This window comes from Oncorhynchus masou, chromosome 32 (assembly GCF_036934945.1).
Source record: "Oncorhynchus masou masou isolate Uvic2021 chromosome 32, UVic_Omas_1.1, whole genome shotgun sequence".
NCBI classification, from domain to species: Eukaryota; Metazoa; Chordata; class Actinopteri; order Salmoniformes; family Salmonidae; genus Oncorhynchus; species Oncorhynchus masou.
The window spans coordinates 66871744-66892442 of record NC_088243.1 but is presented as its reverse complement, the minus strand read 5'-3'; the positions used below and the strand labels follow the sequence as shown (position 1 = coordinate 66892442).

The following is a 20699-nucleotide window of genomic DNA, read 5'->3' as shown; positions in this document are numbered from 1 at the left end:
CGCACTATTGTTTAGGAGTAGACAAGTCTGTGTCTTCAAGGCAATGAATGAGAGGTATACAGTTTGTCTGCATGTTCCGTACAGTCATTGGTTTGTTCCAGTAGAGTGCCGTCTGCTGGTGATATATTAGCAGTGAACTTCAAGGACCAGACCAGAACTATTCACTCACCTCGACCATCAGGATTCATGACATGGCCTCCCCTTCTATACTCTATATACAACCAGCTCTGTACCTCACAATAACTCTACTCCAAGTTTCATTTTAGAAATAAGGGGGACATTTTCAATGAGAATGGGTGATCTGATGTGTGATTGAACAAGGTAAACAACAGTGATCAGTTCTAGCGTGAGCGCTTCAACCAAAATATATCAGTTGCTGTCACAGGGTTGTGCTGTGTGAAAGTGGATATACAATCGGTTTAGTGAAGATAAAATAAATTTTGCCTGACCTTTCTGCTTCAGTAACCTGAAGGATACCAGATAAATTGCCAAAATGCAGGTCCAACCAAGGCAACCTTTTCTGTGACCATAGGCAGCACACTATTGTGACTAATTGTAGATAAAGTAGTTTGAACATGAACACATAGAAGTTGTCATGTTACAATGTTTACAAAGAGTGTATAATGCAAATTATTGATGAGAATAATAGTGGTTTAATTCATTTCAAGCACCGTTAACTAAAATGTTTTCCAATGACCCAAACACCAAAGCTCATTGAACTTGTCATGACCATACAAACTTTTCAAATGAGTTTTACACCATTTTAGTTGGTTTGACTAAATTTGCTGCCCTCTTCTGGCTAGATGTGTGCATCAACACACTGAGCATGCTCCTCGAGAACTGGGGTTGTGTGGAGCTACTCTTTTTTATTTTTACCCTTTTTTAAGCATACAGTCCTATAAATAATGGACATATTTGTCCCAAAATGTATTCACAGGTCCAGAAAAAGTAAGGTTGGTGAAGTCATGGAGAAGGATGAACGCGGAAACGATGAAGGCAGGAGAATACCGGCCAGACCAGAGTTAGCTGAAGATGCAACCGCTGAGGCCTTTTACTCCGCCATAGGAGCTGAAAGGAAGTCAAGTCCAGCAAAAGTTCAGCAACACACTTGATTCAGGAAGGAAGATGTTCATGTTAAAGAACATAGTAGACCTCAGGGGCAGCCTGCCTAGACGTCAAGAGAAAACATATTTGTTAGGCAGTTTCAGAGGCACCACGTCATATTCTCCTGCAGAGAACACCAACATATTTGATCTGTGGTTATGTGTTGGGAGTCACATCCATCTTCCATCCATCCAATCCCTTGTGTGTCTTGCCTTACCGTTCTGTCCATTCCATTAATGATCGCGGCGCCTTCCAGCCGGGATTACCGCGTCGCACACAGTGGATTTCCCACTGCGCCCGGTAATGAGCAGCGATGTTGGAATGGGACTCCCATTATGGGAGCATGCAGCTTTTCACCAGAGTGTATTAGAGTGAGAGCGGGTTCGGACGTGCCTTCCTTATTAAATATCATAATTGGCAAAAGGAGGGAGGTTGGAGATGGCCAGGTAACTGCTAATGGTTGTTTGGTTGTATGGACATAAAAAGTAATGCAATGTACATTTATACGCTTGTTATCTCAACCTGCCCGGCACATATACCCGTGCGTGGCCCTTTCACTGGTGTGCAATTTCACAGCAAACAATTGAAGGTAGTCATGTCAAACTGGCCAGCTTAGGAGAGACTGCTATTCATGGTACAGTATTACTATAGGGTGTCAATTCAATATACCTTGTTGCACCACAAAAATTACCTTTCAGCCGCCTCAAGCCAATGTACATGCTCTAACCTGCAAAGTAGTCCAGGCCTATGTGATAATGTTAAGAAGGTTGAACTGTGTTTTGTTTGTGAGAAGATTAACTATGCCTTTAATGTTTGTGAGAAGATCAACTATCCCTTTAATGTTTGTCAGAAGTTGAACTCTTTTTAATGCTCACCAAATGAGGCATGTCTTGTCTTGTCTTCCTACTGTTGTTAAAGCTCTGTAATAAAGTAAGGTAACTGAGACATGGGTTGGTTGTCACAGACAGTGCTCCAGACCTGGGTCAAGTCATACATCAAATACTTGAGATGCACTTGATTATGTTTACAATGGAACTAATGGAATATATAGTCCCAAAAGTGCAATCTCCAAAATAAATTAAGCATATCTTAAATGCTTTATAAAGCATTTTAAAGTCACTTCAATATTTACTTCATCTGAACAGTTATTTGGTGGTGTTGGATATTATCTGAATTACAGAGTGGTGACAAGCAATAAAAACACCCTGTCACTTATAGGAACAGTTTAAACCTTTTCTAATCCCAACATGTTTTATGGACATTTTATTTATTGAGACAATAATCATCTTTGTGAATAACAATGTAATAATCAATGCTTGCATCTTGTCAAGACAAACCATATACATTTTAGCAACTGCATATAATGAACACTGGTACAGTAGAATGAAACTTGAACTGAAACAAACTATTTTCAATGTGATTAGATTAGTCATTCAGTATTACTGGGCATCATGTTCCACTGCAGTATGAGCATGAACCACACTGTAGTGTAGAATCTAGATGAATAGAGGCAGAGGACCGTGGTGCCATGGTTCTCCCTGGTACTGTAGCAGGTGTCTGTCGGAAAACCGTAGGTCCTATAGGAGATCCCAGTAGCTTTGTCTCACTGCAGCCCCCAGTGGAAGTGGACATCCTGTGGAGATCAGGCATAGATAATGTTACCACAGATCAATATTCCTCAGTGTATTTCCTAGATCAACTTCCTGAGATTCTACCATCTGTGACATATAGCTTGAGCCAATAAGTCGCTTCTGGGTTCCAGTGCTATCCATTGGTCTCTACCCTCGCTCCTTGTTGATTACCCGATCTACTGATCGTAAAGATCTGGGTAGGTATTTTCATTGACATGGTCTAGTTTCTGATGATGACAATGATTTAGTTATTTTCAGATCTGCAAGGGAACAAGTTTTTGGTTTGGAATTGGGCCATATAGACACTCAATACCTGCTAACCTCAAGACTGCAAAAAAATGTCATATTGCGTACCATTAGAATGCACTGACTTGACGTCTTACCCAGATAAATTATCTTACTGCACTGGCAGACAATTTACCTTATTTTAACCTAAAAAAGGCTTGATACAAGACTAAATATATTGATGCATTTTATGGGTAAGAGAGATCAAAACAAGTAATTTTACCTCCATTATTTCAATACTAGACTATCAATCTAGGTAAGATTGCATTTTGTTTTTAAAGCAGTACCTAGGTTGGCTTCTGGGGGCCTCAAGACAGCGAAGTGATTGTGTCTGAGTGTCTCAGCTGAAATGAGGGCCGTATTTGGGTTGTCTTGTCATTTCTCTCACCATTTAATTGACAGGAATAACATTAAAGGCAAACTCAAGCATTGCCAATAATTACTTGTTTTAAGCAATTGTAAAAAATAAAATAAAAACATATATATATAATGTTTTTATTTTATTTTTTACAGTTGCTTAAAACAAGTAATTATATATATATATAATATATATATATATATATACACTTTAACCCTTAAGATGTCAACTGCTAATTTTCAGATTTACACCACATAGTCCAGTGAAATGGCTGTGTTTATCTGTTGCTGCCAAGTCATGATTTCCCTGGGGGTTAGCCTTGCAATAATCAAGTGGTGAAACACATAGCCCTCTATATTTAAATGTTTCAGGTACACCACGATAGGTGTTTGTCCTCATGTGTCTGTTTTTCAGCATAAGGTACTCCGTAGCCACTTAGTGTGGACACCAGGTGAGACCACACACACACAATAACAGTCGCTCTCCTTCACTTCATCCTTCTCCCCCTTCTCCCTAAATCCTCTAGGTTATATCAGCTGTTTTGGTAAACCCCTCTCGTTTCAGAAGAAAGTGCTTTGTTTCTGGCCATTTTGAGCCTGTAATCAAACCCACAAATGCTGATGCTCCAGATACTCAACTAGTCAAAAGAGGGCCAGTTTTCTTGCTTCTTTAATCAGAACAACAGTTTTCAGCTGTGCTAACATAATTGCAAAAGGGTTTTCTTTTTTTACCCCCTTTGCTCCCCAATTTAGTGGTATCCAATTGTTAGTAGTTACTATCTTGTCTCATCGCTACAACTCCTGTACAGGCTCGGGAGAGACGAAGGTCGAAAGCCATGCGTCCTCCGAAACACAACCCAACCAAGCCGCACTGCTTCTTAACATAGCACGCATCCAACGCGGAAGCCAGCCGCACCAATGTGTCGGAGGAAACACTGTGCACCTGGCGACCCGGTTAGTATGCACTGCGCCCGGCCCGCCAGAGGAGTCACTAGTGCGCGATGAGACAAGGATATCCCTACCGGCCAAACCCTCCCTAACCCGGACAATGCTAGGCCAATTGTGCTTTGCCCCATGGACCTCCCGGTAGGGGCCCGGCTGCGGCAGAGCCTGGGCGCGAACCCAGAGTCTCTGGTGGCACTAGACCACTGCGCTACCCGGGAAGCCCGCAAAAGGGTTTTCTAACGATCAATTAGCCTTTTAAAATTCTAAACTTGGATTAGCTAACACAATGTGCTATTGGAACACAAGCGTGATGGTTGCTGATAATGGGCCACTGTACACCTATGTAGATATTCCATTAAAAATCAGACGTTTCCAGCTACAATAGTCATTTACAACATTAACAATGTCTAAATTGTATTTCTGATCAATTTTATGTTATTTTAATGGACAACCAAATTTGCTTTTCTTTCAAAAACAAGGACGTTTCTAAGTGACCCCAAACTTTTGAACAGTAGTGTATACACAGTGGCAAGAAAAAGTATGTGAACCCTTTGGAATTACCTGGATTTCTGCATAAATTGGTCATTGAATTGGATCTGATCTCCATCTAAGTCACAACAATATACAAACATAGTGTGCTTAAACTAATAACACACAAATTATTGTATTTTTCTTGTCTATATTGAATACATCATTTAAACATTCCCAGTGTAGGTTGGAAAGCCCTAGGCTAAAGACTTCTCCAAAAGCTAATTGGAGTCAGGAGTCAGCTCACCTGGAGTCCAATCAATGAGAAGAGATTGGAGATGTTGGTTAGAGCTGCCTTGCCTTATAAAAAACACTCACAAAATTTGAGTTTGCTTTTCACAAGAAGCATTGCCTGATGTGAACCATGCCTCAAAGAAAAGAGATCTCAGAAGACCTAAGTTTAAGAATTGTTGACTTGCATAAACCTGAAAAGGGTTACAAAAGTTTCTCTAAAAGCCTTAATGTTCATCAGTCCACAGTAAGACAAATTGTCTATAAATGGAGAAAGTTCAACACTGTTGCTACTCTCCCTAGGAGTGGCTGTTCTGCAAAGATGACTGCAAGAGCACAGCGCAGAATGCTCAATGAGATTAAGAAGAATCCTAGCGTGTCAGCTAAAGACTTACAGAAATCACTGGAACAAGCTAACGTCTCTGTTGACGAGTCTACGATATTTAAAAGATTAAACAAGAATGGTGTTCATGGTAGGACACCACGGAAGAATCCACTGCTGTCCAACAAAAATATTGCTGCACATCTGAAGTTTGCAAAAGTGCACCTGAATCTTTCACAGCGCTACTGGCAAAGTATTCTGTGGACAGATGAAACTACAGTTGAGTTGTTTGGAAGGAACATACAACACTATGTGTGGAGAAAAAAGGCACATCACGCCAACATCAAAACCTCATCCCTACTATAAAGTATGGTGGAGGGAGCATCATGGTTTGGGGCTGCTTTGCTCCTTCAGGGCCTGGACAGCTTTCTATCATCGACAGAAAAATGAATTCCCAAGTTTATCATGAAATTTTGTAGGAGAATTTTAGGCTGTCTGCCAATTGAAGCTCATCAGAAGTTTGGTGATGCAACAGGACAATGAACCAAAACACAGAAGTAAACCAACAACAGAATGGCTTCAACAGAAGAAAATATTCCTTCTGGAGTGGCCCAGTCAGAGTCCTGACCTCAACCCGAATGAGATGCTGTGGCATGACCTCAAGAGGGCAGTTCACACCAGACATCCCAAGAATATCAGATCAAATGTTATGCAGAAATCCAGGTATTTCCAAAGGGTTCACATACTTTTTCTTGCCATTGTATGTATTTTTTTATGTATTTTTTGCAAAGAAAATGTGCCTTTCAGGAAATGTATCCTCCTACATAAGATCAAACTTTAACCAACATGAAAGTATGTTCTGTATCAGAATAGTTGTCAGAGACTCTGGGTGGCTGACAGTAGGGGGTAGAGGTAATAGCCATTTAGAATGTTATAGGAGGTGACGGCAGAAAGGAAAACATTGAGAAGCGATTGACGCCGTTTGGCCAGACGGCAGACTTACAGTGTAAACTAAAGGTGTCTGAACATGATGACTCACATGAGGGGGAGACTCAGGTTAACATGAAGGGACATGAAGAGGAAGATATTGGTAGTTGCAGTAGGTGGGGTGATTAGTGGATAATATGGCTCTGTGTTTGAGATCGTTTTTTTTTAGGCATACCTCAAAAGGCACTATGAATGTGCTTATAATGTCTCTATATAGGGCAGCCAACAGAGACACAACAGATGTATGGCATATTCAGTAAATGATAATGAATTAGTGTATTTTGCGTTTAAAAACCCCTCACGCTGTGAAGCACAGAAGGCTGCTTAGGGAAGGATGGCTCATAATAATGGCCGGAACGGAGCAAATGGAATGGCAGTTAATATCACGAGCCAGTTCTCCCCAATTAAGGTGCCACCAACCTCCTGTGCTGTAAAGGCATAACTTGTCCCATCTACCACCAATAAACACATTTTATCCTTTTTCTACTCATCTGAGTTGCTTCAATATGGCATGATTCCTATTGGTTTGGTCTTACCATGTTAAAACATTCCTATGACATGTTAAATAAGGCTTTCTGACTCTGTTTACCCCCCAGTGAAATGGATCACAGGTCGTACAGCAACTACAGAACATCACACTGACAGAAGAAAAACACAAGGTTGGGGTTAACTTCAGGCTTTAACTCCAAATGTATAAGGTTAGGCATTCACTTAGAATGGTTAAGGTAGGGGATAGGCTTCATCTGTCCATCCGCCATTCCCGCCTACAACACACTCGCAAAACTGAAACCTACTTGAAGGTAAGAGTGCTCACTGTTACCCCTAGTGGCCTGTTTCCACATAATCTCCCAACATCCTCAAACATGGATGGACATTGATTACTGACTTGTATCACAGGTGACCTGGCTGGTCTCAAGTAGGAGAGCTGATCTAGGATCAGTTCCCCCCTGTCCATGTAATTGTAGTCATTGTGGTCATAAGGCACTCCTGCTCTGAGACGCTTGATACATGGTCCCATGTCACCCAAAAGACACATAGTGCACATTCCTAATAGGCTATTACCTCCCATTCCAATACATTTCTAAAAGACTACTAGAAAACTGAATAGTCAATTTAACACCACATGGTTGAAGGCAAGACTGTTAGAAACACAAGACTGTTTATTTATCTACTGAATCCATCCTTGGATCATATTATTTTTCTATTCAAGGCACATTAGGGCCATGGTACCGATCCTTTGAACACACTCAAGGGTGAAGCCAACATGCTCAATGTGTAGCAATCGATTTGGAGACAAAACATCAGTTTTTTTCTGCATCCTTTAATATAACTTCACAGAGCAGGAAGTGTGTGAGTCATGAAATTTGCCCTGGTTATCTGCTTTCACACGCTCCAGCTGACCGGCCAGCCAGCGGCCCACGGAAACAGGACGAGAGGAGCTAGAGCTGTCCGAGTCACACACACTTGCATGCTCCCAGGCTTCACAGCACAAGCAGAAGCATATACACACACAGGCATACACAGGTGCACACACACACATAGGTGTGCACACATGCAAACATATATATACACACCCACACACAAGTGACTTTAGAACCCCTTTATTGTAAGGTTCTTATTGTGTAATGTACACCTATTTACCAGGAACAGGTTTAACAGATGTTTTATGCAAAAATGTGTTCCCACACTATAATTACACTGTCTATGCAACTACCATGTAACATGTATAGGTATTTTTCTTTCTTTCTTCATACAAACAAAGACAAGGTGATGTATACACTTAGCTATGGAAGACACCTTTGTCTGAGAGGGAATAATTGTATTTCATCTTGTTATGGAGGACCTCCTTGTGTGTGTGTGTGGGGGGGGGGGAGAATGTGTGAGGTCAGCTCATCTGACCTCTAGCAGCGACCCCTATGCTATGATTGGTCAGAAGCCCCCCACTGACCCAGAGTGGTGTGGCCAATGTGTATGTGTGTGGATTCCTGTGCTTGTGTGTGTGTGAGAGGCGAATAATTGGAATTGATAAGCATGAACGAGTTTGTCTGAGATTATTCAATGTGTATTCCTACTATCCAGCCAATGCAAGAGGGCTTGCCATTCTCTTTGATATTTAACTGATTATGACAATACCAATTTGCCTTGAACAGCATAATGCAATCAAATCATCAAAAGGAAGAGGTGTACATTTCCCAGGCTGAATGGGATTTGCGTTTAGGCAACGCATCTAATGTAAGCCTGCTCAATAGTTATTTGTTTATGGCTAGCCAATTTTACGCATGAGAATGTTGAATCTGACAAAAAAGTAGGCATATTCTTCTCAAATAATGTCGTCAATTCCGCCATTGACAAGCCAGCCTACAATGCAACAGTGTTGAAAGTGTTAATAAATTGGTAGCTATTGAAATACTATAATTCAACTTGACACATTGGTAAAACAAAGGATTAAAATATAAATAGTTATTTCGATAGTTAAAAGACCTAATTCACCCCGTTCCCAGTTCAAACGAGAAGAAACTCCATGATTCTATAGAATAATCGCCCGCCATAACCGCTTGGCGCCCACATGAAAAAATGCATTTCTATTTTGAAAACATTCATTTTCCATTTGCTTAAGATTGTTAATGTATTATATATAATAACCCACTAAGATGACCAAACCTATGCCTGATTTGGTTGATATTTGACTACAAAATGATTTGAATAGGAAATTGCTCATGCATTTTTATCAACTTGTGCACCCGTGTATCTGAAATGAAAAAATTGCAAGGGCATGTCGAGCACATTTTGCACAGAACAGAAAGACCTAAACAAGTTGACGTGCATAACAAAGTCGTTGGAAAATAGCTTTCAGAAGATCGGAGTTGCATGTAATTGGTGTGTGTAATTGGACAACAAATAGACACCATATTGGCAAAATGTCTCACATGTTTGGCACACCATGACATGAATATTGAGAGCTTGTTAATTATTTAGATTAGAAGTAACGAGTCATGCACGGATGTGTGCTCTCACTTGCTTAATTTGAATTCCCCGGGGTGGGATAGAGGTGATAGGGTCTCTGCATTTTCTGTAACTTTTCCTTATCATAAGAACCCCAACATGAGGTGACAAAATTAGACAACGAATTGAATCAGCATTCACATTATGTTTCGGGATATTTATATTTCTGTAAAGAATAAGCTACAATCACAATGGAAATAAAACAACCAAGCGAGAAAAAAAACTGCAAATGGGTAACATCTTCAAAAAGGTAACAAAGCGTTGCTTATTCTCTAAGTTGACGTAGTTATTATTAGTCTTATTGGTGTTGTTTGTGGTAGCCTAATAAACTGAGGCTTGACTGTACGCTTGTTAATTCCATGTGTAACTCTGTGTTATTGTTTTGCTTTTGCTTTATCTTGGCCAGGTCGTATTTGTAAATGAGAACTTGTTATCAACTAGCATACCTGGTTAAATAAAGGTGAAATTAATAAAAAAAATGATTATGCTATTAGCGAAGAAGGCCCAGCTTAGTGGAGGATAAGCTCTTGAAATAACATTGACTTCATGAAACAAGGAGTTGAGTTTACTTTTGAATGGTTGTTTACATCTCTTTAAAATGAATCTCAATAATGACAGATATCAAACCGAAGCGTTTTTAATATTATTAAGGACGTTCGTTTTGCAGGAGGTAAAATTGAGCTGCAACCAAATAAACCTGGTCAAATAGATTGCCTTCCTAAATTTTTAAAAGCTAAAAGCGTTTTGCATCATTTTAAATTCAAAAACGTGAAATAATTTGGTCACAAATAAAAATGTTTGAGCAAACCACTTGTGGTCAATTACAAAAAAATAAGCCTGTCAACCCTGTTATATTTTTGTAATTTATTGAAAACATTGAAATATATTTCTTACCCGGTAGTCCATGCTTAACAGAAGGAGAGGTCTGGAGTCTTGGGCGGTTTCTGGGCGAGTGAGATGTCTCCCTGAAGACTTGTCTCTTCAGGCCCTCTGTGCCCAAATGTTGATTGGGATGTGTATTGAGACGCAGACTGCATATTCGCCAGGCTGCAATACTTATCCTTGTCAGCCTAATATTGCTCCATGTTACCGACTCCATCAAACTCGAGCGGATCTGAAATTCAAAATGTACTGCCTCCAGGTCTTTAGGAAACATTTTTAGGGGGGCTCTTTTTATGGAAAAGGTTTGGTGGATGCTGCTATAAGGGCAAAAAAAATCAGACCAGTATTTCTTTCATGTTATGTTATATTTGATGAGCCTCAACGCGCATTAATATGTGCTATTCAAATAGTGATTGACTTTCGCTACAGCACAACTAAATTAGGTCAATTATTGTTTCAAACATTGTATGAGCATAATGAATAACACATTGTCAATTGAACAAGGGGTCACCTGCAAATATGAAATAATTCCTCTAGGCCAAATAAACCCCCCTGCACAGTGCATTTGATTTCGAGTGGAAGGCGATTTCCCTCGACATCTGCTGAAGGTTGCATTTTCCTTGTTAGCCAATGTGGCCAACAGTGGTAACTCTTCCATTTTTCATCAGCGCACCACAATGATCTCGAGCTCTGCGCTGACATTAGATCACAAGTCTCAGCCTCCTCCGTCCCCGAGCTACATACCTTTCTTTGTTTGTTCAAACTTGTGAATTATATTTTCACGGTGCCTTGTAGTTGTTTTGATTTTCTATAAACGCACTGGTGCTTTTGATAACGGAACACAGCACATTGTAAACAGGACTGTATAGACAAAACTACAATGCCGGAACGAACATGTCAACACAATGCGTAAAAGAAGGTGCATGGGCTCTCTGGAAAAAATAGTAGGCCACATTTAAAAATGTTTAATGTACTATTCAGCCAAGTATAACATTGTTATGATCGTAGTCAAAGTTAGCCAATTGATATTATGATTGGTGTTGTTATCTTATTGAAAAGACAGATTGTTGTAGATCTGCACAACAAATATAGCAAAAGTGAAAATATTTACAATATGAACATCTACGGCCAGAACACGACGCCATAGGCCTGTCATATAGCCTATATCTCAATAGGCTAGAGAATAGTTTTGCAATAGTTAATCGTTGTGTTTGAGAGATTTGTAGAACAATGCACAAATCAAAATAAAAACAAGATGCTAACATTGTATTGGTATTATTGAATATTTTGTGATATAGAATGTTATATAAGTCTATAATCACGTTCCACTGCATCAAGAGGCGCATCTTAAACGTCCAGTGCTGCTCATTGTTTGGCTATATATATATATAGCACTCGTGATTATTATGTGTCAGAAAGTAATGAGCTCGGGCCTTTGTTGTGTGGTCCAATTCCAGTTTGTTGATTCCAGTGTTATTTCAAGCACCAGTGATCACTCCGGGCCCTTGGCTAAAAAGCAGACATGTATTCAGCAGTTAATCTGGCGGGGCATCTCGCTCTCTCCACCCGTGAATCTCCCTGCGTCTCGATTCATATGTGTATTGGAGAGGGCCATTGTTTTCGCTTTAGATTAGTAGGCCTGGTAGCTAGCATAATCGAACCCCGATAGACACACTGTCATTCCCTGCACTATAGACTCGACAAAACTCACACTAACACTTTGATCAGCACAAAAATCCTCAACAAAACGTCTTGAACAATATATTTACTTCCATTAAATAAAACACAATAGTTTATTTATTTTTTTGTTGAAAAAAAAAACGAAACAAAATTCCGTACTAAATAGTATACACAGAGCAAAACCAATTTAATTTCGCAGGAACATTTGATGCGTCTTTTTATACGCAAGATTGCTACTCTAAATCGATATTCACACAGACATTTAATAATAAATTTATAATATGTTAGAAACACACAACTGGTGCGTTTAGTATGTACATTCCCTTGTTTACAAGCAAAACATTATTCCTTTAGGGTTTTCACATGCTTTGTTAAATTTAACCTTGAGAAAACTGGAGAGCAACAGCATTCGCCTCAATAAACTGGAGATGATATTTCGATATATATACAACCTTTCAGTCAATTAACGTCCAAAATTAGAAACCTTAAAATAAACAAGCGTGGAAAGTAAAGTATCATACATTCTCCACTCGCCGGTGTAGAACAAAATACTAATTAGGATTTTTTTTTAAAGAAAGCCTAATTACTTCCATTTAAGTTTGAAACTCCATCGCGGGTTTCGGTGGTTTAGTATTCTAGTGCCCTTCTGAAAAAAAAAGAAGTAGTCTCTCGTTCCTCTGACTCGGGCTCGTGAAATTCTCAGGTATTACACTGGTCTATCCACGGCGTACTGGCACGCGCTCAGATTTGAGCCTGGATTCTGAACACTGGTGTATCCAAAACTCGAATGCTGCTTGGCTTTCAGTCTCAGGCTTGCCAGACTGGAGTTACAAGTGTCCCTGTACACATAAGGAGGGGTCGGCGGGGCGTACGGGCAGGTTGGCGTGGGAACTCCCGAATTCAGAGAGGGGTTGCTAAGGTTGTTTAAATTATTGAGGCTGTTGAGGCTCGAACCGGGCACGCCAGTAACCGAGGACGGCACCATACTGGAAGTCATGCTCATTGAAGAGATGGAGTTGGGCGGGGAGAACATCGTCTGCGTTGACAAAGGGTTGACGTTCATGGAATTGAAAAAAGGGAAGCTTTTGGTGGACAAGGAGGCCGAAGTTAGCCCTTTGGCGGCCCAGTTGTTGTATGTGTAGCTGGGGTACATGTCTTCATAGGGCTGCATAAGTCCATTGAACTGAGGACCGAAGCCGTTCTTGCATAGCTCGGCTTGCTGGTTTCTTTCCCTTTTCCTCCATTTTGCTCGCCGGTTCTTGAACCACACCTATGACAAAGACAAATATGAGTTCAGAATTTAATAATAGGCTATTAATGCAATATGAAGGCGGCCCCATGTGCTTTATTTTATAGCCAACAGGCCAACATAAGAATATTAGGACTTGTTGGCTATCCTGTGCAATTCACAAAAATGTAATTGATGGGTAGCCTAATTGGTCTGCAAGGAACCAGATGTGGTATTCATGTGTGGCCTTCAGGTGTGTCTTAAGTCAAAATCAGACATACAACTGTAAATCAATTAAATTAATTTCTCACAAATGACAAATGTCGACCTTAACAATTTGCAAAATAATATAAATATACAACTCAATTATTATTATTGTTAACACAGCCTATGTCAGAAATCTAGTTATTCTCAAACATTTAAATAATTTACATAATCCCCCAAAAAAACGATTGTAAAAGCGCAACGCTATTTGTGATAACAATAGTATGTTGGATTTGCAACTCTACCAACTCTACCTAATTGAGTCACTTCTCTCATGCAGAGCAATCTGGGTTGATTCCAATAGAATCCCAATACACATCCATCGTTCCTAACTGTCGTTGGACCATCTTAATGAGGTGTCTGAAGATGTGTATTCCTCCATAGGCGGAGACAAACACGTTAATAGCTTTAGTTATACAGCACGAGAATGACAAACGCAAAATACAAGCTTTGCACCTCATTCAAACGAACATGGTAACAATATTGGTATCTGTCAGCCATTAATGTCAATAGTTCTAACAAGTTAATTAGCCTGTAATTATGCTTTGTTTTTCTAAAACAACTAATAACAGCCTAATTATCTAGTTATCAGCAATGTCAGATATCTAACAAAACTGTGATATTATAGCCTAAATATAGTAAATGTGTGAAATTGCTATATTTAATACATTTCCATTTTATCCACTGCAGAGATATTGACAGTAAAATCGTACTGTTGTACAGGGAAAAATATACGAGTAAAGTAGGTGGACGGCCTATCATTAGAGATTTTCTAAATAACAATGCATTATAGGCGTAGCCATCTAATGTATGGCATTTGACTATTTTGTGACATTATAACTGAGTCATATCATTGCAAAGAATAACCAGTCATGCAATTTTATTTCCCTAAGACAACATGTTCTGGAGGTGAGTAATTATGCGTGCCCAAATTCCCTGCGTAATAATTGACATCCTTGCCTCGACTCCATATATGAGTGGCACAAATAACCCGAAATTATACACATGAATGGTGTTCGTTCTCAAGGGCCTTACCCTGACGCGGGCCTCTGTGAGGTTGGTCCACACGGCTATCTCCTCTCTTGTAGACATGTCCGGATAGCGATTCCTCTGGAACGTGGCCTCCAGTTCCTGTAGCTGCTGGCTTGTGAAGTGAGTCCTCTGTCGCCGCTGTCGCTTCTTTTTAGAAGGATCATCTGAAGAGTCGTCAGTTTTGCTCTGGCCCTTTGAGTCTTTCTCTGTTGAAACAGTGAACAAAATACTAAATGAGTCATTGTCGGGTCGGTCACAGGCGTGAAGTAGCCTACCCTGGGTGGTATTATAACAGGTATCCTCATAAAATTGGAACCCATTTTAAAACATTTGGATCAAATGTTACTCTCATAGTTAAACTACTAATAATGTAAAGATTCCTTATTTAAAGCATGTAGGCTACATGAAAATGAGTTAAAAAGCCTACAACGTGACTCCAAAACAATGTCAGTATGCACAATGGTAATACTACACAAATGGTATTTAAAAACGTTTCTAGATTTTGTAATTCATCGAATATAGGTTTACATTTAAAAAATGTAAACGTTTTATTACAATTATTACACTTACAAAAATATGCGTGAAGACATGAAACATTTCGAGAAGAATATATATAACTTCACCGGAGTCAAAGGTGGTTATGAAAGTAACGACAGCGTCACGTTCCCTGACACTTATGGACACAAATAAATCAATTACTGGCGCAATCACAATATCTGCATAGTCAAAAAGAGAGTGATCCTCTGTCTGATATTTCCAATACCCAGACTATTTGCATACATAAACTAATAACGTCCTCGGTCTCAAACTGATTTTGTTGAGAGAGGCTGTAGAGAGACATCTTGTTTCCTATCATCAGAAAAACGGCCATCCATCCTCAAAACGCCATGTGCTGACAGTAGTCTGCACCACGGGATGATTCTTACCTACGGACTCCGGACTGGAGGTGTCTGATACTGTGTGCACCTCTAACCGGTGTTTGGAGTCCACAGACCGCTGCAACGGCTGCAGACTAGAGGCCATTGCTAGTGCCGTGTGGTGCGTGGAGGAGAGTTTAGTCCCGGTTAGGTGGTGGTGGTGATGATGGTCCAAATTCAATGGATCCTTCATAGAGTTCATATGAATAGGATAGCGCGCAAAACTCGCTGTCAGAGGCGGATTACGTTCCCTCAATGCAATAAAAAAAGAGAGACGTCCGACGGATAGAGAAAAGGTTGAATCAGTGGTGTTAAGATTCACAGCAACACGTCTCCTCTGGCAAATTAATGGTTAAAAAAAGTTGTTTAAACGGCTTAAAATGTCTTTAGAAGAAACCCAGCATTATTCGCGTTGGATGAAAATGCAACGGCGTTTTGATTGAAGGAAGAGCAAATATGTATCTCAGGCTGATACTGTTAGCTGTGCGGAGTACCAGAGTGACAAGGGCAGGTAGGTGATATTAGATCCAGAGGCTAGGCACACTACGCCGCTCACTCTTCATTTCAGCTGTTCGCTGCGCTCTGGCTGTCCCACTGTGACTCTCTCCTACACCTTTGACGTCACCGAGAGCCCTCCCATTTGTTATACAGGCCGTCAACGTGGACATGACGGTTTGCCCAGCCAACCGGTGCGCGGAGAAATAAGAGACGTTTGCCAATGTGTTTATGCGGGGTATAGTACGGTGCTTTTTTTTCTTTTTTAAAAAGCATGTAAAGAGAGACAGGAGGCACCGTGTATTGTAGCCTACCCAAGACGAACCGAATGCCCGTTTTGCAGAATTGAACACTAATCCAACTAAGGCAATCATATCTAAAAAATCAAGTCAAACGAACAGCATGATGCATTTATTTGGTAAAATTTGGCCTATTCATTGTGTTCTTGCTAATCTTGTCTAATTCCCATTGAAGAAACGAAGCAATACAGATGACCTGATGAACTGACCTTTCCATTAACAGTCAGCTATCTCTAAGCAAGGCGCAGAAGAGCAACGCTACAGTATGTCTACGATGGGGATATGGTGATGCGCTGACCCCATGCAGGGCCCAGTTCACAGAACTGATGTTGTCACTTTCAAGTTGTTGCCCATTTCGGGACTACCAGATAAATGATGACCAGATAAATCAACCACATCAGAAGTAAAGTGACACAATCTAGTCACACATTTATCCTAATTTGTCACCAATTGGGTAAAACTTAAATGGCCTTGGTTTAGGCAATAAGTAACCATTTCATTCTAGCTCGTCAAAATGACGCAGTTTATCTCGGTCCTTAGCGGATATCCTGTACGTTTGGACCTCTCAGCGGTTCTCAGGGAGTCGACTTGTAGTGCTTTTTAATCTGATAAGACTCTCATTTGCCTACGAATTTTGTATAAGGACTTTTAATGACTTAGAGCTGATTTCCCATTGCATTTTCGCTAATTCCCTCAAGATCATGACGCGTAAAAATAAAGTAAACATATGTCCAGTATCCTAGCAGATAAATGGCCTATGCTTGGAGGATATTCTCTAATCAGGCTTTTGACAGCAGTTACATGTGAACACTATACTTCCCCTTAGGCCTTTGTGTTAACATTGTAAATGCAAACAGCATTAAAATCTTCATTCATGCAACACTATACACAATAATTTGGAAGAAAACGTTGTCAGTCCCCACAAGTCAGATAATATATTAATTGATAATATATTATTATTTATGAATGCATTGATATTATTAATTAATAATAATAGAAATAATAATAATAATACTATCACACAAATTATGAATAATTTGAGTTGATTAAAAAAATACAAAATTGTTGCATGATTTCTTGATAAGGCTATAGGCCGGCATGTAAACTGCTGAATATTTAGCCATCACGCGTCTTTTCACCCCATTCTCGTAGATATCAGGATATGGGCTACTAATACGTTATTGAGCTAATCCCGTGAAAGCCCTTGATATACACGTTATTTGCACTCTTGTGGGAGAGCTGCCCGCGGATCATGGAGGAAGGTAGCGAGAGCTGTTGAAACCAAGTGTATGATTATGCTTCCATCCTCCCTCCTTATAAAAAATAATGTCGTGTTGTGTGTTTAGCCACCCCACTGTAGGTACATATGTAGCTGGCCGATAATATATGCAATCCTTGACTGAAGATGTGAATTTAGCCTGCATGTCTTCCGTTCATCATTTATTTCTTCAGTTTATTTGAGGATTCTCGGGAATGCCGATCCATGCACCCCTGTCAGGTTGATTTGATTTGTTTAAATCTCCCTGATATGCGATTAACGTGGGGTCTAATGCTTCATGATCTAAATGGTGACTCATTTTATTTGAACATGACATAGGCCTAAAGCATTCACCTGCAGTCTGCGTGTTGGCGAGGATTCTGAGAATTGATTTATGTTGACTGATTTATGTCTTTTAATAGGCAAAAAATAATAATACTAATCATTTCAAAAGAAAAACATGTAAATGGCATAACAGTCCAAAGGTTTTGTGTAGGCTATGCAAGCAAGTGATTGCTCAATTATTTTCTGAAAGTAATACTAGATTTGCAGTGGATTATCGGTTTCCTCTTCAGTTTTACCTTCAGAATGCTTTATCTCTCTTCCGCGGATTACCGCGCGCGATACGCCATAGAGGGCCATTAATTAGTAATTCAGTCAATATAAGGGAGACGACAAGGCTTTTTACATAAGATTAAGGGGACATCAGATTCCTCCATTAGTATATTCCTCCTCACGAATAAGCTTTCATTATACATTTAGTTTTCCCTGGAGTCAATCTATCAAGACCTGCATATATTAAGGCTGGTGTAAAACAGTTGAAAGGGGATCCCAATAATCAGGTCGCTCGAGTGTCTCTTCACTCCGGTGCCTACATTTGCAAGCCTCGTTGGCTCATCATTGCATTACCTCAAATAATTATGTTTTCTATTTATCTTATTACTGTTAATCAATGATTGATCATAACGCCGTCCTTGCTCAAGTTGCTGCTATGGAGCAAAGTAGGCTCACGGGATGATGCGTGCTTTGTCACTTGATTAGATCCAATATAGCATAAACGAAAATAAAATGAGCTAAATTAAGAGTTGACAAACTGGTCATTCGTTTAGCACTTAAACAATATTCGTTTTATGTCATTCCCTGAAAACAAAATCAATTAAATCCACTCCAACATTATTGACATGGCCCAGACGAAATTAACGTTATTTTTCGTGAATGCATCTTATACTCATACGGACAATAGCAGTTTTTGTTAATGTGCATATTTCTGTGTATGGATTTAAAATGCGTCATCATATTCTGGCATAGGCTAACTGATATGGGCCACAACTTGGTGTAAGATACATTAATTCAGCATGGATATCCACACGAGTGCAATATCAATTACAGCTGCTGTAAGTTTCAATGGGAGTCTCGTAAAAATAAGAGTTCCTTATAGGCTAATTTAATAAATACAATTAGATAGCCTGTCATTCATAGGCCAAGGGTCGGCTATTAGACTACTTAATACGTCAAATGAAGAAAACAGACAACATGACAACAAAGAAAAGTAGTCCATATATAGTGTTGCGAGTAATTTGTAACCTCTGGCACGTTTAACAAAAGCTGGGTGTATGAAGATAGAATTTATGCTGCGGCACATCCATACCCAGCCACCAGGTGCCACTCTAAGACAGTATAAGACCATTTTTCCCATATTAACTAGACTAAAGCGCATTTAGGCCTAGACAGGTTTCTGACATTTTGGGAACGAAGAAGTAGGCCTTTGTGACAAAAAGTGACAATTAAAGAAGAGAAATGCATCGTATTTCCTGCTATGCAACGGAAACAAAACGCGAAATTATGCTGCTATAAACTCAGCATCTGTTTACTGCAGTGTGCGAAAAGAATGTCACGTTGAAGTGTGGTGATGGTGCGTCAAGAGTTACACATAGATACTCACCTATTTGTGCACAAGTTGATGCAAGTTTGCGGCAGTGGGAGTCCATTGTTGCAATTAGAAGAACGGCTTCTGGAAAAGAGAGGGACTGGATGTAATTATGAGAATGCTGAAAATGTTGCATCGATTACACACTACCTTGTGTGCTCCAAAAAAATCACACAATTATTATTAATTTACAGTCAATACATTGTAGTACAGGACCAAACACAATTCTCACCTATATGTTTTCATAATTGTTAATATATATGACGCTATACACAATTTTCCTCAAGTTTCCTCACATATCCAACATTTGAATAGGCCCCATTACTTAAACTGCTCTACAAATGTGAGGCCCATGAAGTCCCACAGAAAAGCAGTGCAACGGTACTCTGTGACGGGGTTGGCGTAAATTGTGCCAGGCAGCATGCAGCAGTTTGGGGCGCTGGAAGTTGAGTGAATCCGCAGTAAAATCACGGGATTAATGGCTGATTGAGATGTCTGTCGGTGGGATATTACAAAATTCATTATCGCAGCTCCATACTAACTCGATATGAAGTAACACAGATGGGATTTTATTAGACCAGACTTCCGACTGTTTGCTTATGATAATTTAAGATGGGAAATTTGCATGCAATCATGCTGTTAACCGTTTTCCCCCTTCATTATTTTTCTCTCTGGACCCGCCTGCGCGGCACGGATCTCCTACTCGCCTCACCTGCTTTATAGCATACATCTGTGATTTTATTCAAAAGGGTGAGAAATTGGAGGTTAGTTTTCCCAAGGCGTGTACCTGCTAACCCTGGTTTGAGTGGAGCAGGTTCTCGTGTATTCTGCCGTAAAATGAAAGATGGGGTGTCAGGTTGCAAGGTGCAGGGTTATTGCAAATCCCTTGTGTTCTCTAATCAGCCGCAGAAATACGATTTCATTCATATTCCAGCAGGTTCCCCTTAACCCCTTCTCTTTACAACTGGTTTGGAAATGACATTGACGGGGAATAGCCGGTTCAAAGAAGCCACATAGAAATATCGAAAATATTCACTTGAATTTGAAAGTTCCTGTTTAAGTTTTGGGCGAATAAAATTACATGGCCACAAAAAGGAGCAGTAGCCTTGTATGCACATAGGCCTGTGTGAGAAATGTTAGAAGTTCAATTGATCATATTAATTGGATTCATGTTACTTAAAAAAATAATAAGTAATAATTCAATTAATATTGCACGATTAGGAGGTAAATGTACCTGTTTGTAGAAGTTTATTTTAACTCCAATTTAACATGCAAGCATAGTTAATACATACTATACATTACTTTGCAAGTCTCTCATTATAAC

General features: G+C 39.8%; 1 protein-coding gene across 2 annotated transcripts; it reads right to left on the bottom strand.

Moving 5' to 3' along the window:
• Positions 1–12123: 12123 nt before the first annotated feature.
• pitx2 (paired-like homeodomain 2) lies at positions 12124–19449 on the bottom strand. Of its 2 annotated transcripts, none has more exons than XM_064955729.1 (3): positions 19391–19449; positions 14483–14685; positions 12124–13225 (listed from the first exon to the last, which is right to left on the bottom strand). In XM_064955729.1, exons 1-3 carry the CDS (start codon positions 19434–19436, stop codon positions 12662–12664), a joined length of 813 nt encoding a protein of 270 aa, XP_064811801.1. In that variant the 5' UTR covers positions 19437–19449; the 3' UTR covers positions 12124–12661. The 2 variants fall into 2 exon arrangements, with proteins under 2 accessions (XP_064811801.1, XP_064811800.1); XM_064955728.1 differs by lacking the exon at positions 19391–19449 and adding an exon at positions 15406–15943.
• Positions 19450–20699: the final 1250 nt, after the last annotated feature.

Coding starts and splice junctions, on each gene's coding strand:
- pitx2 (XM_064955728.1), bottom strand. CDS start 15,598: ATGAACTCTATGAAGGATCCATTGAATTTGGACCATCATCACCACCAC. Junction 14,686..15,405: donor CTCCAGTCCGGAGTCCGTAG/GTAAGAATCATC, acceptor CTGTTTCAACAG/AGAAAGACTCAAAGGGCCAG. Junction 13,226..14,482: donor TCACAGAGGCCCGCGTCAGG/GTAAGGCCCTTG, acceptor TCTTTGTCATAG/GTGTGGTTCAAGAACCGGCG.